Consider the following 20,149-nt stretch of genomic DNA (forward strand, 5'->3'; position numbering starts at 1 on the left):
CAGACGCCCAGAACCACCCCACATCATTCAAAAAGCACTTGCAAGTGGACTTCGAGCAAGCAACCGCCCAAGAAATCAGGAACCCAGGACAGGCGTGGGGAGCAGGAGCCGACCCTGGGAAAGCCGGTGAAGAGCAGACAAGACTCCAGTTCCCGGGGCCCGAGGTACGAGCCCTCAGGGCAGCCCACATACGGGGCGGGGGGAGGGGGGCATCCTGGGAGGGGGCTGGGCAAGGATGGGGGAGAGCGGGTGCCGTGCACCGCAGGGGGGTTGCGAACGGGTGAGCCAACCTGGGGGGCACACAGTGGGGGCCACACTGGGGGTGGCCTGCAGGGGGACAGCACTGGGGGGTCCACTGGAGGGGGCGCTGTAGGGGGGTGACACTGGTTGGGGGCTGTGCAGGGCCTGGGTCGGAAGCTCCCCAGCTCTCTCACCACTGGGAGCTTAGTGACCCGTGACTGGTCCCAGTGGCAACATTCATCTGGCAAAAGAAAATGAAGGAGATGTTTGAATGGAGTCACTTATCCGTATGTGCGGTTCAAAAACTTACTGTTCTAGTGTTTTGAACATGGTCATGAATTCGAATGTTAATTAGTACCTCTGGAGCAGTCAGAAAACGCACATATTTAAAAGCGGTCTTTGGGGAGGTGCCTGGGTGACTCAGGCGGTAAAGTGTCTGCCTTCTGCTCAGGTCAGGATCTCAGGGTCCCTGCCCAGCAGGGAGCCTGCTTCTCCCTCTCCCTCTGTGATCTCTCTCTTTCTCTCTCAAATAAATAAATAAAATCACTTTAAAAAAAAAAAAAGCTATCTTTTGTAATATACAGCATTAAACCCATAAGTTACCTATAAACTCTCACAGTCTCAACAGTAGCATCACTGCCCCCATGGAGGCAAAGGTCGTTTGCTAGGGGAGAAAAAAACCTTTGTTTATATGTTGTGAAAATTAATAAAGGGAAACCTCACTCCAGTGGAGTCGGGAGGCTAGCTCAGGGGCCCAGCCCTCAGTGCCGGTCACAAGAAGAACCGTCCGTGAGAGATGCCAACATCAGAACCCTCCACAAGAACAAAATCACCGGGAAAGATGTCCACTGCATCCCGTGCAGCTCAGCTGGTGAGAAATCCCATCACCCGGAACCCCTGCTTCCCACCAGGGACCCTCCTTCCTAACAACCCTCCCGACTTTGTCCTTCTCCAAGAAAGAACGTGCTTGTCCTGTGTTTCTCGCACTTGCCTGTAGATCTGCCATAGCACGCTGGTCTGGTTTACAGCCCTCCTCTGTGCCCAAATAAACCCATCTTTTGCTGGTAAAATAACTGGCAGCTTTACGGCTCCCGGTATAACACAGGGCCGCACATACAGCACACAGACACGCACCATATGTGAGGTATCAGACTCTCGTGGAGGGAGACTGGGGACAGAAAGTTCAAACGGCCACCGGGTTAAGCAATTCTCGAGAAGATGAGTCACAGCCTGGGAGAAAATACTGGCAAAAAACACATTTGGTAAAGGACTGTCATCCAAAATAAAAAAATAACCTCTTATAACTCAACAAGGCGGCAACCAATCACTTATAGAAATGTGCTGAAGACCTGAGCAGACGCCTCTGGGAAGAAGACACACAGCGACTAAAGCAAGCCCATGGGACGCGCGGGCGGAGCCGTCCACTGACCACCGACTCTTGGTTTCGGCTCGGGTCGTGATCCCAGCCGTGAGGTCGAGCCCAGCGTCAGGCTCCGCACTCAGCACCGAGTCTGCTTGACATCCTCTCTCCCACACCTCGTGCGTGCTCTCTCTCAAATAAATAAATAAATCTTTTGTTAAAAAGCTTCTGAAAAGGTTCTGCACATCCTATGTGGTCAGGAAATGCAGACTAAAACCACAGTGAGACACGAGTACACACCTATCAAAGTGGCTCAAAGGCCAGTGGTCCCAAGCGCTGGCACGGAGCAGAGCAGCAGGAGCTCATGTTTGCTGCGGCTGAGACAGGCTCTCGTCTCAGCCGCCCACAGCACCGCTTAACCACATGCTCACCGCCTGGCGGGCGGGTAACAAGACGGGGGACACAGAGCACACAGGGCACACGGGGCACACGGGGCACATGGGGCAGGCACAAGCTGCTGGTGCACGCACCCGCACAAAGACCCGTAAAGGCAAAATGTAAGTGAAAGAGGCCAGGCTCCAGGGTCCACATGCTGGAGGATCCCATTCACTGGACGTCAGGAGAAAAACAAACCGTGGACAGAAAACGGATTAGCGGCTGGGGCACTGATCAGACACAGGAAACCAGGAGATCCTGGGCAGGAACAGAGAGAAAGACTGAAGACGATGGGGTCTGCGCGCGGGCCCCGCCTCGACACCAGTGGGAGCAGAGACGAGCTTCTCCTCTCCCTGAGCTGGAGGGAAGGAGCCCAAGACAGGCATCAGACAACCTGCGTCTACACAGCACTGAGGACACCCCAGGACACGAGGGCCCACCAGCAAGGTGGGGGCTGTGGCCGCAGCTGTGGTTGTGTGGGTGTGGCTGCTGCGGTCTGTGTTTGCGTGGGTGCCGTGACTGTGGTTCCAGTGGCACGGCGGGAAGCTCCTGGCAGGCTCAGGTGTGCAGGGTCCCTTCACCTCCAGGAGGGGAGGCATTTTCTGTCTATTTCAAGCATCAGTGGGGTTAACTAAGCCGCGGAACGCACACGTACCAATATGCCTTGTGCTAACTTAAATCTAGAAGTTATTTCACTGAGGATTCAGAATCCAGAAATTTAACAAAAAAGAGCATTCTAATCATTGTTTGCCGTGAGCTGAGCCCTGCGGGTAGATTTTTGTTTTTGCTGTTCACCAAATGCTTCTTTTGCTCATAGGTCAGACCCCGTCCTCTGTGGTAATCTGAAGGAAGGCTGTTCCTCAACACTATCCTGACTTTTCTAGAAGATACCGGATGGGCAGGTGGGTGTCACTGACCAGTAGAAAACGTTGCTGTCCTGAACGTCCAGAAGCAATCACCCAGCTTCACATAACGATGTATTCTGGAATCTTCTCGTAGGTCCCACACGACCACCGAGCCGTGCACTGTCCCAGCAAACAGTAAAAAGGCTTTAAAAGGGCTAAAGCAGCAACACGTGACCTGGAATGACACACAGGAAGCTGGAGACTAAAAATGTGAGGCCATGGTCCGGGGAGCGCCAACCCCCCCCCCCCACCACATCCCACACTGTCCCTGGGAACCCCGACCCAGAGCTAAGCATGTGCAAGTCCGTGCCGGCTCCGGTGAAAAGCAGGAGGACGAGCTCCCCTGAGGACTGGCGGTCACAGACATGGCGCCTCGCACACACCTGGGCACACAGAGTGTGCACCCCGACCCCTCTGTTCAACCCAAGTCACCAGGCCCAGAACGGCAACGCTGTGCTTTGTCATTTTATTGACATCCTGTAGAAGTTACTCTTCTCAACTACTTTGGTGAACATCGGTGACTCTGAGATCAAAGAGCACATGAACAGGAAAATACAAGTACGTGTTTCCCCAACACACACGGAAGCAACACAAACGTGTTTTCCCAACACAACATAAAAGGGCAGCTCTCCCGGCGTATCTGTTAACGAGGGGCTGGGAGGCGCGCGCGAGGGCTCTGCCTCCCGTCAGCCCACAAAGAAACTCCTGAAATACCCATGACTCAAATCCTGCGAGCCAAAAAGGACACTTCTGGGGGCCAGAGCCGTGCCGAGGGTGACCAACATCTTCACGAAGTCCGTAGCTACGCTGGTACCTACTAATCCCAGTGGACCCACAAGGCTGTGATGACCCCACATTTCTTCAGTCTGAGTTGACCTATGAACTAAGAATTTCTAGCGTCAAAGCAGACACATGCCTGTGTCCCCTCACACCTGCACACAGCTGAGGGCAGCCAGGGAGAGCAAGAAATGACCCCTGAGTCCCCGTGGGCCCATGCTGCCCTGCACCGGACACCACCCCCTCCCACGGCCGGGCCTTCCTGTCCGTAAACCTACGACTCTCCCGGGGCTGTACCTTCGACTCGCATATCAGCACCTTCTGGGGTCCCGAAGGCTGCCAGATATCCCACACACACAGTACGTATCTGCTGTCCAGAGCAGGGGCGAACGGAGCTCCAGGAAGCCCGTGCACAGACACCAGCGTCTGTCTCTGCCCCCGAGAGGCACATAAGCACAACACTGTCCGATCTGGGGGTAAAAATGAGAGAAGCGTGTCAGCACGTTGGTGTTTGCCGGAATCCACGTTAAATGAACACACAAGAATATCCAGATAAGGGCACCTGCGTGGCTCAGGCAGTTGAGCGTCTGCCTTCAGTTCGAGCCGTGACCCCAGAGTCCTGGGATCAAGGCCCACATCCGGCTCCCAGCTCAGTGGGGAGTCTCTTCCCTCTCCCTTCCCCCATTCATTCTCTCTCAAAGTAATACTTTGTAAAAGGAATATTCAAAGTTCCCCGGAATGAACAAAGCCCTTTCATAGCTGCCTGGGCCTGAGGTCTGGGTTTCGGCAAGCGGCCCCTGCTCTCCCTGAGAAAGGCCTGGTCGGCCTCAAGGTCTCCTGATACTCGGCGCAGGCCCCTTCATCCGCCAGCTCTCCCAGGGAACCAAGTCGCCTGACATGATCTGGAGTCAGGCCGTGCAGGGGACCCATTCGTGCCTGGCTCAAGCCCCCTCAAAGCCTGTGGTTTTCACTCAGCGAGGCCTTCTCCCTCAGGACCCTAGAGCACTGGGCCTGTCACTTCCTGTCCTCAGAACTCACCCCTCAGGCACACGGCACATTCACCCCTCCAGTCACCTGGAGGCCAGGGTTCCTGCCCCCTGACCCGAAGAGACAGCAGCCAGCGTTGGCCGCATCATTCGGTGCGCCGTGTCTCAACAGCAAGGACGGGGCCGCCCAGATCCGTGAGAAGCTCGGGCTGGGGCGTACTGAGACCAAGTCCCAGGCTCACAGGTGAGACCCACTTCTCTGTTAGAAAACCTACCATCTAACTAACCTCTTTTTCCTTCCGTCACCTCAAAATTCATGTCACTGAAGGGGCACCAGGTGGCTCTCTGGGCTGAGCAGCCAACTTGGTTTTGGCTCAGGTGGTGATCTCGGGGCTTTGAGCTGGTGCCCCACGCTGGGCTCTGCACCGGGCATGGAGTCTGCTTCAGGTTTTCTCTCTTCCTCTGCCCTCCCCAGCCACCCCGCACATTCTTTCTCTCTCTTTCTCAAAAAATACGTTCATGTTACGAAACACAAAACGAACAAGAGAAACCTGCACACCATTTGCTGGGGGAAGCCGTGGCCCACCATACCCAGGGCCCCGTCCTACGAGAACATACGTGCGTCCCATGTCCCTCACAAAGGATCCTAGATGCGTGTGTCTGGCCCAAGCGCCCTCGGCTTTCGTGAACCACTGTCACCAGTCCTGACCCGGACGAAAGCACATCTTCAACTCCCATGCCTTGGGGTGTGGTGGGTGTAGGAGTGTGACATGTGTTCTGAGCTCTACAGAGACAATGATCAACTATTTTTCTTATAGGGTAACTCTTACCTTTTTAAAAATGAAAAATTCTCACAGAACGTGAGATCTTTTAAACTAATATTGCCATTTTTGGACCTAGTTAATGCGCAGGAACACAAGAAAGTCTAAATCTCTAGACAGCGGACAGGCCAGAAGAAACGCCTCCAGCGAGCGGCACCAACGCCCGCTCCCCGGGGGCCCCGGACGCCAGGCGAGCGGGCCGCTGGGCACCTGGTAGGTCGTGGCAGCTGCAGAAGCTGGTCTTGCCGGCATCGCACTGTGCCTTTCCCGGCGCAACTCCAATACTGCCCGACCACGGGCTCTCCCTGCCGGCTCTCTCTGGCTTCGGGTAAAGCCTGAGGACATCCGTTCTCTCCCGACAGGCGCGCCATCTGTGCCCTCTGCGTGCAGCACGAGACGCGAGTTACTGAGGAGACTCACACACTCCTCTGCCCTCCTTCAGAGCGCAGACCGGGACCAGGCTGCGGCCACGACCTCAGCGGCTGGGACGAGGCAGAGGTGACCGGCTCCAGCGACGTCAGCTTGAGCATGTGAGCGTGCTGGGCTTCGGGCAGCCTCAACAGTCACACGCACACGCAGCCACTCGGCCTGCGGCGCTCGGGCACTGCTCAGGGACCGCCGAGATCCGGGGACGGCCCCGCGGGAAGCCCCGAGCAGTCAGGGACAGCCCCTCGCGTGGCTCCCGGGGCTGCCCTGCAAGGGGCCCAGGGAAACCACAGAAGGGACTGGAAGAAACAGGATCTAACCCAAACCCACAGACCCTCAGCTCCCTGAGGAGGATCTCCCTGAGATCACAGCGCGCCCGGCTGTCCCGTCGGAGGCATGTTCACTTGACTCTAAGGCGGCTTCCTTTTTAGAAGGAGACCCACCTTGCCCTTCAGAGGGCCGCGGAGGCTAGGTTGGGTTGGGAAGCCCCGCGACAGGGACACGGGAGGCAACAGTAAAGAGCGCTCTGTCCGCACCAACGCACCCGCAGAGCAGCCCTTACTCTGAAGGAACGGCAGGCCGGTGTTCAGCTGCGAGGACCTGTCACTGATGGGCAGGGTGCCGTCCTGCGTCCCAGGGCTCCAGCCGGGCTCGGGTCCCAAACGGTCCTCTTCAAGCAGAACCGCAATCACCTTTCAAAGACAGTGAGCGGTCCTTCGTAAGCAAACATACGCACTTTCGTAAGAACAACACAGAACGCACAAGTCATGACCTATGCATCTATCACATTTCCGAAAACAACTGCTTAAATTCCAGACATCACAGAAACGAACAGAACAAAATTACGTTGTTCTTTGTGCACAATAACAGAAACAGAAGAGGTAAAGTGACATTAACATAAACCCCGCAGGAGAACCCTTACTTAAATGCTTTTGCTAAAAATAACAGGAGAAGGAAAACAGTGGACCACCCCAGCCTTCTTGACTAAAGAAGGGGCACAAACGTGGCACGGACACACCACCTCGTCTCATGGGGACGCGGCGAGGACAGAATGAGCCGTGCGTCTCTGGCATGGTTCTAACAGGGTCATGTCTAGTTAGGGTGATGACGGGGCAGGGGTACACGCGGCAGAGCCAGGAGACACGGGAGGCCGGGCTGCAGAAGGTGAAGGAGAGCCGGCAGGTCAGGGTCAGCCCCGACCTGACCTGGCCCGCTCTGGCCTCGCTCATTCCTGCTCCACCCCAACCTCCTCCTCCTCACCCTGTACCCAAGGGCTCTCTCCTCATAGATCCCCATTAATGGACCCTAGAAGAGAGGCCCATTAAATTTAAAATTACGTGAAAGTGTCATCTATCTGAGGAAGCACAGACCCTCTCCCTAACACACGCGGGGGGAGAAGGGACCACATGTGTCCAGAACACAGATGGAGAAACAGGCTGGCTCCAAACCCACCGTCGGTCTGTGCTCACCACGTGTGCCGCTCCACAAAGACACAGGAGACGTCGGAGGGCATGTGAGCGACTCGTCTCTTGATCGACTCAAGGAGTATTGCTAATGTTGAGCCTTCGGAGAGACTCATGCGGAAACGCGGAGGGGCCGAGTGTCTGCTCAGAAATAGCTGGGGGTGGGGGTGGGGAAGTGAGGGGCACGGATGAGCCCATCGGCCAGGAGTGGACAACCCGCAGTGTGCATGGGGTTCAACAGGCTGTTCCCATCATCTTTGGAGGCATTTTGTAAATTTCCACAATCAGTTAAAAGTCATGAATTTACTAATTTTGAAGACTGTAGTGAACAGCTGCCTTCACAACTGAGCAAGTCTGGCTTTCCGTCTCTATTTATGCTAAACCTAAGCCATCGGCGTGCCAGTACGGAATCCCCACACACACACGCCTCGTGCTGACACACGTCCCACGGGGGCGGACGCGTGCGTACCTGGCAGGCCGCCCGGAGGAAGCTGGACAGCCGCGGCGTGTCGACCTTCGGTGCGGTGGCCACATCACAGAGCTCTCCGCTCCCGCTCCCTAAGGAGAGCAGGCTGCGCTGAACCAACGAAGTCGACCCTAAACTTCACGTTTCACACACCTTAGGGCTCAAAGAGTTGTTACAAACTTTTCCCTGGAAGGAAAAGTCAGAGAATTTTACACTGTTCTCTAGATCCATCACGATTTTTTTCAAAAACAGCTGCACCTCGTTTTACAGAAAGTCTGTACACAGGACCCTACTGACATGCTTCGGGGAAATAGTTAAAGGCATCAGTTTATTCACTTTGTGTCAGGGTTGGGCATCTTCTTCTCTGAGTGGGGGCTTCCCTGAGAAAAGAGAGCAATAGGCCCCCACACAGGCTACGTCCCGTGAGGAACAATCCATTAGGAAGGCGACCCGCGCGGAGCATGGCCCCAGCGCTCCCCGGGCCCTCCCCCGGAGCAACAGCGTGTCTGGAAACAATTGCATCGAGGAAGTTCTCTATTCGTGAGAACAGGCCCATCGGAAAGCACCTGTGTGAATGTGGCCTCCCTCTGCTTAGGAACCAAAGAGTCACCAGCCCCCGTCAAGGCCCACTGGGCCCCTAGCTCAGGGCTCATGTCAGTGAGTCCCAAGAGCTAGCTTGCTCTTGGGAGGAACAGAGTGTCTCCCTAGTCACACACTAACAACCACACCTGGGAAACAGCACAAGAAAGGACAGGAAAGGTCACAAACACCACATCGTGACACGACATCGCGACACCGCAGGCGGCACTCAAGAGCAAAGACCTCTCACCGCCTGACGCAGCGGCGCCCTCGGCAGGGTGCTGCGTCCACACCCCTCGGGTCTCTGTCTCCTCAGTCTGGATGTCTCTGTCCACAGCATCCTCGTTGTACTGGACGTAGGCCTTGAAAACGAGAGAGACGCTGGAATTAGTGCTCGGTGTCACCTTCCGAGCTCCTTCCCACCCCCCAAAAAGGAAAAAACAAGTTTTAAAGTTAATCATGAGTCTTCCTGTTTTTGTCAAAGGTGTTGGTTGGAATAACAACCCTGCAGAGACCACTGGGTCTCACATGTTGATACATACAGGCCTAATTTTTGAAGGTGTTTTCAAATAATCACATTCAACTGTTGAGTAAAAATTGGACCGAAGTGGAAGGAGCTCCCTGAGCCGGAGCCCCCAGTCCCAGAGCGACCGAGTCAGCAGCTCAGGGGATGGAAGCAGCTACACATCAAAAGCCTGAGGCTCAGCACCCCGACCTCGAGGCTTCCAAGACCTTGGGGCTGAGGACCCAGAGCGCCCGCCTCCACCTCTGCCGTAGGGCAAGCCCTGGGCTCCACAGGGCACACGTGCATCAAGGGTAGGACCCGACCCGACCCAACCCGAGGAGAAAGGCCCCCAGAAGGTTCCAGCAAAACCTCGCAGGGGCAAAAACTCCCCACCCAACCTGCAGGAGGAGGTTCCCCCAGGACGGAAGCACCTCCGTGAGACACAGCTCCTGCCAGCCCAGAGAGCCAAGAGCATCCAACCCCAAAACCAATGCCCCCCCCCCCCCAGTTTCAGAGAGCACGTCCGCTTTACACACAGCTCGCTGCTCTCCTTCTGGCTGTCTGTTCAAACACGGCCCCAAGCAAGCGTTCTCATGGGGAGCCCAAAACCTCCGTTCACACAGCACAGACACTCCCTCATTCCGGACAAAACAAGTCAGCTTTGGTTTGACGATACTGCCGCCCAGCTCACCAACTTCCTGTCTTCTCAGAACATTCTCTGGCTTTGTAAAACCAAACGCAACTTGTTTTATTTTGCAAAGGCACATGCTTCAGTAAAGATCAATGTGTCGCGAATAGCTTTGAGGTGAGCAGGTCAACTGCTCAAGGACGGAGGGAGTCAGCCTCGAAGCCAAGACTGAGGTGGCAGCTCGCCGAGGTTTGCCCTGTGACCTTCTCTCTGTGGAAAGAGTCGTACAGATGGAGCAACCCCAAGTGCTTGCCGACCGCTGACAGCATCAGGGACAGAAGAAGAATGTAAGAGACGCTGCCCGACTTTACACCCTTGCTGGGAAGCTGGACAGTCACAGAACTAACACCGAGAGTCCAGCAGGGGAGTACAGCGTGTGTGGCGCGGATGTGGCAAGTCTGGAAGAGGAGAGAGAATTCGGAGCAAGCCACGAGGGAGGGCTTCACCTGAAGGACGGACGTGCACTGGGGACTCGCCGGGGAGGGGAGGGAGGAAAGCAAGGGAACAGAGCGAGGCGGGCAGGGGCGGCGGGGCGGGCACTCTGAGACCCGGGGGAGAAGGCAGGCATGGGCAAGGGATCCAAACGCAACTCTCTGCTTGACTTTTAACAAAACATCTGCACGTCTGGGAGCGTACCCCATTCCACGCGGGCCATCCGTCCCCGCCTGGGAGCCCGTGGAGCCCGGGGGGACGTCTGCCCAATCTCCCCAGGTTCATGTGCACCACACGATGGAGGCGCTCCCTCTCCTCAGGCCTGCACCCTCACCAGTCCCAGGCCCTCATGTTCCGGAACGGCACACGGCACAGTACGAGAGTCCCTCATGGGGCTGCACTTGCATTCTGCCACTTAGTTAACACATCTTTGCTCACCTGCTTGGTATTTCTTTTCCCGAAGTTTCTGATATACATGTCATATTCATTCACTGGAGGCAGATCCAAGAGAGAGAAAGTGAAGGAAAAATCCAAGTCCAGGAGCCGAAGCAGCCTCGTACTGCGCATCCTTTAAAACAAATGGAGGCAAGAGAAGGTCAAATTGATGATGCACAAAGGGAATCACGGGGGAGCATGAGGAAGCTTATGATCAGATCAGGTCATTGCCGAGGACCCAATTTTCCTGTGTGTGTGAGTCTGAGGTACTCAACAGTTGTTAATAACAAGTCATGCACCAGCAATGCAAAGAGAGAATGAACCAAATTTTTGGTTCTGATTCCGTGCGCCAGACGTGAACACAAAATAAAGTTAGAATATGTGCTTGCCTAGAACTTCCACGGAAAGCAAGGACGTCACCTCATGAACTGATGCCTTGATCCGAAGGGTTACATCCTGTGAGGTCACCTGGGCTGTGGTCAGGTACACGCCATCCTTTAGGCCACCCTTCCGAGATGCTCAGACTGGAGGTGGCCAAGCAGCACACGACACCGCCCGTTGCCCCTCCTGCCCAAGGAGGCCGCCAGCGTGCTTCCTGTTTGTGGGTTCCCCTGGCCTCACGCACTGTCCTTCTCCACTCACCTGAGCTGGTCTCTCTTTCCTTCTGGGCCCCTCCTGTGGCCTGCCCAGGACCAAGCCCTGAATTCACAGCTCATCAGCCACACTGGATACGAGCTCTGCCTGGCCAGAGCGTTTGTTTTCTCCCATTTACTAGGATTTCCACACGGCTGGTGCTCAGACTGTGTGTGGGGAATGGTCTCCACCACCGGGCAGCTTGCAAAAGAGATCCGCCCCGTCCCCCCTTACATGGCCGTCCTCAGACATCCCACTAACGGCCACCTTTCCATGACCTTACGCTCTGGCCACTGTCACACCTTCCCGAATTAGCACCTCCACAGTCCTCCATGTTCAGCGTCATTTCTGACCCGAAGTAATTCAAATAATACATACACTTATGTACCATAATACGGTAACATCCCAGGACCTGAAACCGTGGGATGACCTGTGCCCAGCAAGGGCCCCCCATTGCCTGCCACAACCAGTACACAGAACTTGCAACGATCATCTTCTTGCTTTGTAGAACGTAATTCCAGCTGACGTTTATCTATGCCCACACATGACACTGCGTGGTTCTGATTCTCTCCGAGTTTCTAAAAATTACACTAAACCACATGTAGTTTCCAAGACTTGAATGAGGTTAAAGCAAAAACAAAACCTAGCCATAGCGGCAAAAACTGATATTACTATTGTGAAGGCCCAAAATATAAGGACAACAAAAATGATATGAAAACTGATTCTTATTAATCATGATTTATTAGTTTATTAAGCAAAGTTTCCTAAGTACCCACTAAAGTCGCGCACGAGCTAGATGGAATGAGGAGTTTTAAACACGGTTTCCTAAAAAACATATCATTTTTACGTTTACTCCTAAATCATACTTGAGCCTAATATGATAAACCCTTCACTTGAGACTATACACCTTGACTTTCATAAATTTCTAATTTTATGAATTCTTAAATTGTAAGCATGGGCTGTGCCATCTGGGGGCCCTGGGTTCCCCGCTCAGCTCCGCCGTCCAGACGCCGACCCTTAGCCTCATGTCCTCATCGGTAACGCGGAGCCGCAGGGCCGAGTGACATGGTTAGCACACGGCGGCACAGGGCTTGGGACAAAGAGGGGAGCTCGCGCCACGTGTCACCAAGCACTAGTACTACGGACCCTGACAACTCAGCCTCCCCATCTGAGACAAGGACCCGGGAACACTGAGGCCACCGGCGTGCGGGCACTAGGTGGTGCCAGCTGCACCCCGAGGGGGAGCCCGGCGCCCACACACGGGAGGGCCCAGCTCAGGCAGGTCAGGGAGTGCATGGCTGTGATCCCTTCAGCCAAGACAGGCTCCGACTCCCAGGGTGACTCCAGGATCTGGACGCTGGACACCGAGCGGAGGGGAGAGCGGGCCACACATAGACACTATTAACACGACAGCAGAACACAGAAAAGCGCGGCACAAATTTAAAAATGTACCTAACGTCTGCAGTGAAAATGAAAAGAAAAGCTCCATTTTTTAAAGCATGTCGAAGTATATTAAAATCCCCTCACAAACTCCCAACACACCTACTTTTGCTTAAGGGCCTGAGTCCGACTCTTCTCACGGCGTGAGGCTGTGGCAAAATCAACGAAAATTCCACAAACTGGGGTTTTGGCGGGGGAACCGAGTGCACCTGCACAAAGAAAGAATGCTGCGTCGTGACACTGAAGCATCTCTCACGTGGGACCACTCACTGGCTCCCGAGACGCTGGTTCGCCAAAGCTCAGAGAACCTTCGGCGGGTCAGCACTCGCCAGCTCGGCTCGGCCCCCTCTGCGGCCGGCACAGAACACGAGGGGACTAGGGGCGCTTGGCCGGCTCGGTCAGAACAGGAGACTCTGGATCCCCGTCATGAGTCTGAGCCCACGTGGACTGCAGAAGTTACTTCAATACATAAAACTTTAAAAAAATGAGGATAGTAATCATTCTGCCTACGTTGGTTTGCATTGTTGTATCATATTAATTATTAACCACAGTTCGTTGTATTAACTGCTAATTGTTTGACCAGATAATTTAAAGTAGTATATCACCCGGCAATATTTTTAACATTGTCCTATTTGATTTGGTGCTATGTTCAACGCTAGTTTTTTATCAGAACGTCACAGCTTTCCCTTTAAGCGACTTGAAAATATTTAGTTCTCCTCTTACAAGTGACTTTATCATAGCACAGTGCCATTTCTAACTTTGTAGAGGAAACCCCCTGGAGAGAAGGGCTCCCTCAGGAGTGCTCGTCAGACACATCCGGCGGCCCAGGTTCCCGACCCCATCTCCTCACACCGGGCCTCAGCCCCGCGGCCGCCGCCCACATAGGCTCTCATTGGCTCTGAGCCTCTCTCCGAACCTGGTCACTTTCCTGTGTGAAACTCAAAGGCGGTGGCATCCGAAAACAGGACGTGCTACAGACAGGCCTACTGACACCACGGGAAAGGTGAACAGGGCCGCACCCAGGACTGGTGGCTCCTGCGTGAGCACCCCAGAGCGACCTGTGCTCACAGCCGCCCGCAGGCTGCAGGCCGCCCCCAGAGAGGCCACGCGCAGCTCTCCCCCTCGGACGGTCCCTGACGCACAGGACCAGTATCTTCTGAGTGTCCCACATGGCACCCTTGCGGGAGCACAGACACTCACACGTCTGCCACCTAATTAGAAGGATTCTGCCCCCAAGGACCGTGCGGGCGTGGGTGCCCACTGTCCTGAGAGACGGACGCGTGTACCTGTCTTCGAGTCCCTCTCACCCTCCGGCGGACCCTGCTTCTGAGCCAGTCTGCAGGACAATTCGCTGACCCTTTCGTTCTCGGCATTAATGGCTTTCTGAACTTCTTGTATCTCCTTTTTTCGGGCCAGAGGAAGCTCTTCGATCTTCTCTCTTGCTTCTAGCTCCTCAGAGCTGTCATCTCCGTCACAAACCTCAAAGTCATCTTCGTAGTCCTACAAACAAAAATCCCAGCTTTGGACCTTGGAAGACAACCTGACTTTAAAGAACACACATGGAACAAATGCACCGTCTAGAATTAAAATAGACAAAATGCTCATTACAGGTAAGAAAAATTTTTACAGTTAACGGATGTCAGTGTCACTGAGTTAAAAATCTGTATAAACTGCTGCCTTTTTCTCTGAAAATGAACCCCACTGTACAGATTTACATACACTGACACCTGTTAGTAACACTGACGTGCTAACGTTCTGTGCTGAGAACGTGACAGGGTGTTGGGGGGGGTGTCCTCCGCACACACAGATGTTTATTCCAATATGCGCACTCACATCTGGGTGCAGTGCACTTGATATGTGCAATTGTAAAATCATTGAATTACATCGGATTGGTAAGCATTGAAAGAAGTATAGCACTTTTTATTGGTAACAAGCCTAAATCACCCAGATATAGAGTATTAAGGGTAACGAAAAGAGAGAAATAAAGCTATTAAGTTAAGAAAGCAGATTTTAGGGCATCTGGGGGGCTCAGTTGGTTAAGCGACTGCCTTTGTCTCAGGTCATGATCCCGGAGTCCCGGAATCAAGTCCCGCATCAGGCTCCCGGCATCACAAAGAGTGCTTCTCCCTCTGACCATCTCCTCTCTCATGCTCTCCCCCACTGTCTCCCTCTCAAATAAATAAATAAAATATTTAAAAAAAAAAAAAAAAGCAAGCATATTTTAGAACACATTATTTTTAAGCTACAAAAAATTTTAACTTTATACAAACTTCAAAATCATCCTCAAAACAAGCTGTATATTCATCTGCTCCAGCACTTTCTGAATCAAAGTCTTCCTTTTCCACTTCCTAGATGTAAAAACAAACACACAAAAAATTTAATCAATCACAAATTTGAACGTTGCAAATACATTGGGAAAATGTTTCCTAAGATATGATGTTGCTAATTTTAAAATGTATTTATAAAACTAACATAACCCAACAACAAATTCTCTAAGAAACACCTTGCTAATAGTAAATATGACCATAAAGAGAAAAAAGTTAAAGAACTTATCCTTTATGAGAAACCACTAAACTCTGATGAGACCAGTAGCACAAGGTACTTAGTGTGGCCCTCTCCTCACGGAGCAGCAGACAAGCTACACAAATCCTCGCGCCTCTGAATCAGAGCACACCTGGCCCGTGGCTCCCTCACTCCAGGCCGGAGAATAAACAGGGGAACCACTAAGTCCCACAGTGGGAGGGGTGCTCTGTCGGGCTCTGCATGTGTAGGGAGACTGCACCTGTCACCCTAAAGCCATCTTGGTCCAGGTACCAGGAAAACCAAGTAGAAACACATTCCAGGTTTCCAGGATAAGACAGTAGCAGAAATGAAACAGATGTTTGGAAAACTTGTATCTTCCCTCCCAAAGCTGTTTCTGCTTATCCACATCTGCTCCTCCATGTCGCAGGAGCCCCTCAGGCCCCAACCCTCCCCCGCCATCATCCTCAGCCCAGCACCCCCATCCCTGCCAGGTCCCCGTCCTTCTCAGGAAAGACACGTGATGACACCACACCCGCTTTCACACCGGGTACTCCTCAGCCGCACTGCATGGGCCCACACACCAGACATGCCCCGGAAGGGCTCTGGTTCCTGTGCTGGAGGGAAACAAGCATACCAGCAAGGGGGCACCTCTGGCACATGGGCAGCACGGGCTCGGGGTGCAAAGGGTTAGGGGACAGGGCCTGGCTTCAGAGGTAAGAAAGAAATGACCCCAATTTTCAGTGGTGAAACCTGGATGGATGTCAGCACCTCACCCAAAACAGACACAGAGGAGGGAGAGGGAGCCTACGGGAAGCGTGGCCAGACCATGGTGAGTGTGCACAGAAGACAGGGATGTGCAGGGGCGGACGGAGCTCGGGGAGCACCCAGGGACACGGTCGGCCAGCGGGGAGCGCGTCCGTCATCGCTAGAGCCCGGGCCAGCGCTGTGCAGTCAAGTACGGCCCAAACCGGTGCTCGATGCCATAGAGACATCCAGCTGCCCCGTGTCTGACTTTCCAAAGACGCACATTCTCGTACGCCCACAGGACTGAGAGGGTTATTAAGGGCACCTCATCGCCTGGGGGTGGGAGAGTTATCTTATGCAGAGATTTCATAGGAAAAACTGTTCCCTAAAAGTGTTCCTTTTGGCACACCGGCACACAGGGTCACTGGACATTAGCGTGAACGACGCCCATCCCCTGTACTGCAGCAGTAGACGCGGCTCCTGCTAATCGATAATCAATGACAGAAACACACACACATGCTGAGCAGGAGCCTTAGGCAAAACTTGCAGCCTCATGCTGCTGAACGCTGTTCCCGGGCACCGGAGCCCTGACACACACCCGCAGGGACTCCGTGACACACACTCACAGGGACTCTGCAACACTCCCAAGGCGATCCCGCCACTTGGCAAACACAGCACCCCAGGGCATGCCACGCGCTCTGCCAGGGGACCGCAGGGCCGACATGCCACCTCTCTGTAGAGCTCGAACCCGCTGAGAACCAGGTTCCACCAGCAGCTGCTCAAGCACCAACCGCCCCCCCCCCCGGGGACCCTGAGAGTACCCTGGCGCCGTATGGACCAGTCTTGGGAAGAACTACTCGGTTATCCCTGACCTCCCCTGACCTCCCCTTATAAAAAGATGGTGCCAGGACACCTGGGTGCTGCAGTCCATTAACGGCTGCCTTCGGCTCAGGGCATGACCCCAGGCTTCTGGGATCGAGTCCCACACTGGACTCCTTGCTCAGCGGGGAGCCTGCTTCTCCCTCTGCCTGCCATTCCCCCTGCTTGTCCTCTCTCTCTCTCCCTCCCGCTCCCTCTCTCTCTGATAAATAAATACATAAAATCTTTATTAAAAAATTTAAAAATTAAGGAAAGAGTGCCATTTCCTTGATCTCCCTGGTTTGGCATTTATTTCTGAAAATTATTAGTTACCCTGACTCTGTCTCACTGATAATGAATTACATCTTCTGAGAGGTCTCTAGTTGGTTTCTTCAATTCCCCTCAACCCTCTTGCATTTAAATACAGAGCAATGATGACAAGGCTGACTCTTTACTTAGCTAGAACCTCTGCCCAGCCTGCTCTTTTCAAAACCTCCCCCATCCCGCAGAGGAAGGCTGTGGCGTCCGCGCACGCGCAGTGAGCCATACCTCTCCCAGCCCTGACACCGGGACGCCTTCAATGCAACCTGGCATCTCCAACAAGAGCAACAGAAATGCCGGCAGAAGTCTGTTCCTCCAGCTATATGCAGAAGAATGAAACCCGACCATTCTCTTACACCGTACACAAAGATAAACTCGAAATGGATAAAAGACCTCAATGTGAGACAGGAACCCACCAGAATCCTAGAGAAGAACACAGGCAGTAACCTCTTCGATATCAGCCACAGCAACTTCTTTCAAGATACGTCTCCAAAGGCAAAGAAAACAAAAGCGAAAATGAACTTTGGGGACTTCATCAAGATCAAAAGCTTCTGCACAGCAAAGGAAACAGTCAAGAAAACAAAGAGGCAACCCAAGGAATGGGAGAAGATATTTGCAAATGACAGTACAGACAAAAGGCTGATATCCAGGATCTATGAAGAACTCCTCAAACTCGACACACACAAAACAGATAATCATGTCAAAAAATGGGCAGAAGATATGAACAGAGACTTCTCCAATGAAGACATACAAATGGCTATCAGACACATGAAAAAATGTTCATCATCACGAGCCATCAGGGAGATTCAAATTAAAACCACATTGAGGGGCGCCTGAGTGGCTCAGTGGGTTAAGCCGCTGCCTTCGGCTCAGGTCATGATCTCAGGGTCCTGGGATCGAGTCCCGCATCGGGCTCTCTGCTCAGCAGGGAGCCTGCTTCCTCCTCTCTCTCTGCCGCTCTGCCTACTTGTGATCTCTCTCTGTCAAAAAAAAAAAAAAAAACACCACATTGAGATACCAGCTTACATCAGTTAGAATGGCCAAAATTAGCAAGACAGGAAAGAACGTGTGTTGGAGAGGATGTGGAGAAAGGGGAACCCTCTCACACTGTTGGTGGGAATGCAAGTTGGTGCAGCCTCTTTGGAGAACAGTGTGGAGATTCCTCAAGAAATTAAAAATAGAGCTTCCCTATAACCCTGCAATTGCACTCCTGGGTATTTACCCCAAAGATACAGATGTCGTGAAAAGAAGGGCCATCTGTACCCCAATGATTATAGCAGCAATGGCCACGGTCACCAAACTGTGGAAAGAACCAAGATGCCCTTCAACGGACGAATGGATTAGGAAGATGTGGTCCATACACACTATGGAGCATTATGTCTCCATCAGGAAGGATGAATACCCAACTTTTGTAGCAACATGGACGGGACTGGAAGAGATTGTGCTGAGTGAAATAAGTCAAGCAGAGAGAGTCGATTATCATATGGTCTCACTTATGTGTGGAGCATAACAAATAGCATGGTGGACAGTGAGAGATGGAGAGGAGAAGGGAGTTGGGGGAAATTGGAAGGGGAGGTGAACCATGAGAGACTGTGGACTCTGAAAAACAACCCGAGGGTTTTGAAGGGGTGGGGGTGGGCGGTTGGGGAGCCAGGTGGTGGGTATTATGGAGAGCACGGATTGCATGGAGCACTGGGTGTGGTGCATAACCAATGAATTCTGTTACACTAAAAAGAAAAAAAAAAACAGAAGTCTGTTCCTCCCCTTCACACCCATGTTCTGCTGTCTAAAAGGAGTAATAATCACCCTAATAAAAAGGGGCTATGAAAGCAAAGGCGCACCATTTGCAATGACATGAGTGGAACCAGAGGGTATTATGCTGAGTGAAATACGTCCATCAGAGAAAGACAGTTACATACGATCTGACGGATATGAGGACTTTGAAGACAGGATCATAGGGGAAGGGAGGGAAAAATGAAAGAGGAAACCAGAGAGGGAGACAAACCATAAGAGACTCTTAGTCTCAGGAAACAAACTGAGAGTTGCTGGGCGGGGGGGCGCTGGGGGACGGACACCGGGGAGGGCACGTGCTGTGGTGAGTGCTGTGGACTGTGTAAGACTGATGAGCCACAGCACCCCTGAAACAAGTAATACATTAGATGTTAATGTTTAAAAAAAAAAGCAAACAGCCCCAAGTAAAAGCACATCTTCGGACGGGAGGACCGAATACGGAAGGACGGGCTCCCCTTACCGCCGTTTCTTCCCTCCCGTGCCTCGGCGCCAGCTTCCACACCAAGGCACCCTCTTCGCGGCTGTGCTGGAAGTCAGCGCCGAGGTCAGCCAACACGGAGAGAGTCTCCAGGACAGCCCCAGAGCCCACCCGGGCCCCCCAGGGAGGCTGCCCTCAGTGGCTGAGGACTGGGGTTCTGGCCCCAAGGTAAAAATACAAGATTACCCAGGGCGAATAAGCTCTGTGCCTTGGGTTTCTCCTCTGAGAAGTGGGGATAAGAACAGGACAGTGGCTCCCTGCTCCCGCAAGGATGCGTGCCAAGACCCCCAGCAATGCCTAAAATGTGGATGGTACCAAATCCTATACATACCATGTTTTCTCTTGTACATACATACCTACGACAAAGTTTGATTTAAGAGATGAACAGCGATAACTGAGAATAAAGTAGAACAATTATAACAAGACACCAATACACTGAGACCTCTCAGTGTATCTTACTGTCCTGCACCTGCCCCTCCCGTGAGAACGTGAAATGACGAAATGCCCCGTGAAGACATGAAGGGAGAGCAGTGACACGGGTGTAGGACGCAGCGTAGGGAGCTGACACGTCGGGGGAGGGCCATCTGCCCCCAGACCACTGTTGACCACGGGTATCTGAAACCATGCATAAGGGGGCAGCAGCAGACCCACCTCCTAGTGACTGGGACAGATAAAGTGACCCTGTGCCGGCAAGGGAAACACCGATTTCCACCCCTGCTGTGGTCACCAGCGCGAGGAAGGCACAAGTCCTAGACATCACTACCCACAACTATTCGGTGCATAAGACTGCAGACAGAATGATGTGTTACCATGAAGAGAGTATGGAGCTTTCCATGTATCCAG

General features: G+C 53.1%; 1 protein-coding gene across 9 annotated transcripts in view; it reads right to left on the bottom strand.

The window, feature by feature from the left end:
• Nucleotides 1-20,149, bottom strand: part of DYNC2I1 (dynein 2 intermediate chain 1) — a 52,709-nt gene that overhangs the window by 15,275 nt on the left and 17,285 nt on the right. For 7 of the 9 annotated variants that reach the window (XM_045086305.1, XM_045086303.1, XM_004766013.3 and 4 more), the window contains 9 exons: nucleotides 14,862-14,939; nucleotides 13,878-14,091; nucleotides 12,698-12,800; nucleotides 10,522-10,651; nucleotides 8,709-8,820; nucleotides 7,883-7,971; nucleotides 6,495-6,642; nucleotides 4,015-4,187; nucleotides 2,953-3,115 (listed from right to left, as the gene is read on the bottom strand). In XM_045086305.1, the coding sequence (XP_044942240.1) occupies nucleotides 2,953-3,115; nucleotides 4,015-4,187; nucleotides 6,495-6,642; nucleotides 7,883-7,971; nucleotides 8,709-8,820; nucleotides 10,522-10,651; nucleotides 12,698-12,800; nucleotides 13,878-14,091; nucleotides 14,862-14,939 (1,210 nt within the window). Of the gene's footprint in view, nucleotides 1-2,952; nucleotides 3,116-4,014; nucleotides 4,188-6,494; nucleotides 6,643-7,882; nucleotides 7,972-8,708; nucleotides 8,821-10,521; nucleotides 10,652-12,697; nucleotides 12,801-13,877; nucleotides 14,092-14,861; nucleotides 14,940-17,453; nucleotides 17,495-20,149 lie in introns of those variants that run through there. The other 2 variants (XM_013063242.2, XM_045086304.1) reach the window with 2 other exon arrangements.

The sequence above is a fragment of the Mustela putorius genome, unplaced genomic scaffold (assembly GCF_011764305.1).
Source record: "Mustela putorius furo isolate JIRA1106 unplaced genomic scaffold, ASM1176430v1.1 tig00000929_pilon_pilon_pilon, whole genome shotgun sequence".
NCBI classification, from domain to species: Eukaryota; Metazoa; Chordata; class Mammalia; order Carnivora; family Mustelidae; genus Mustela; species Mustela putorius.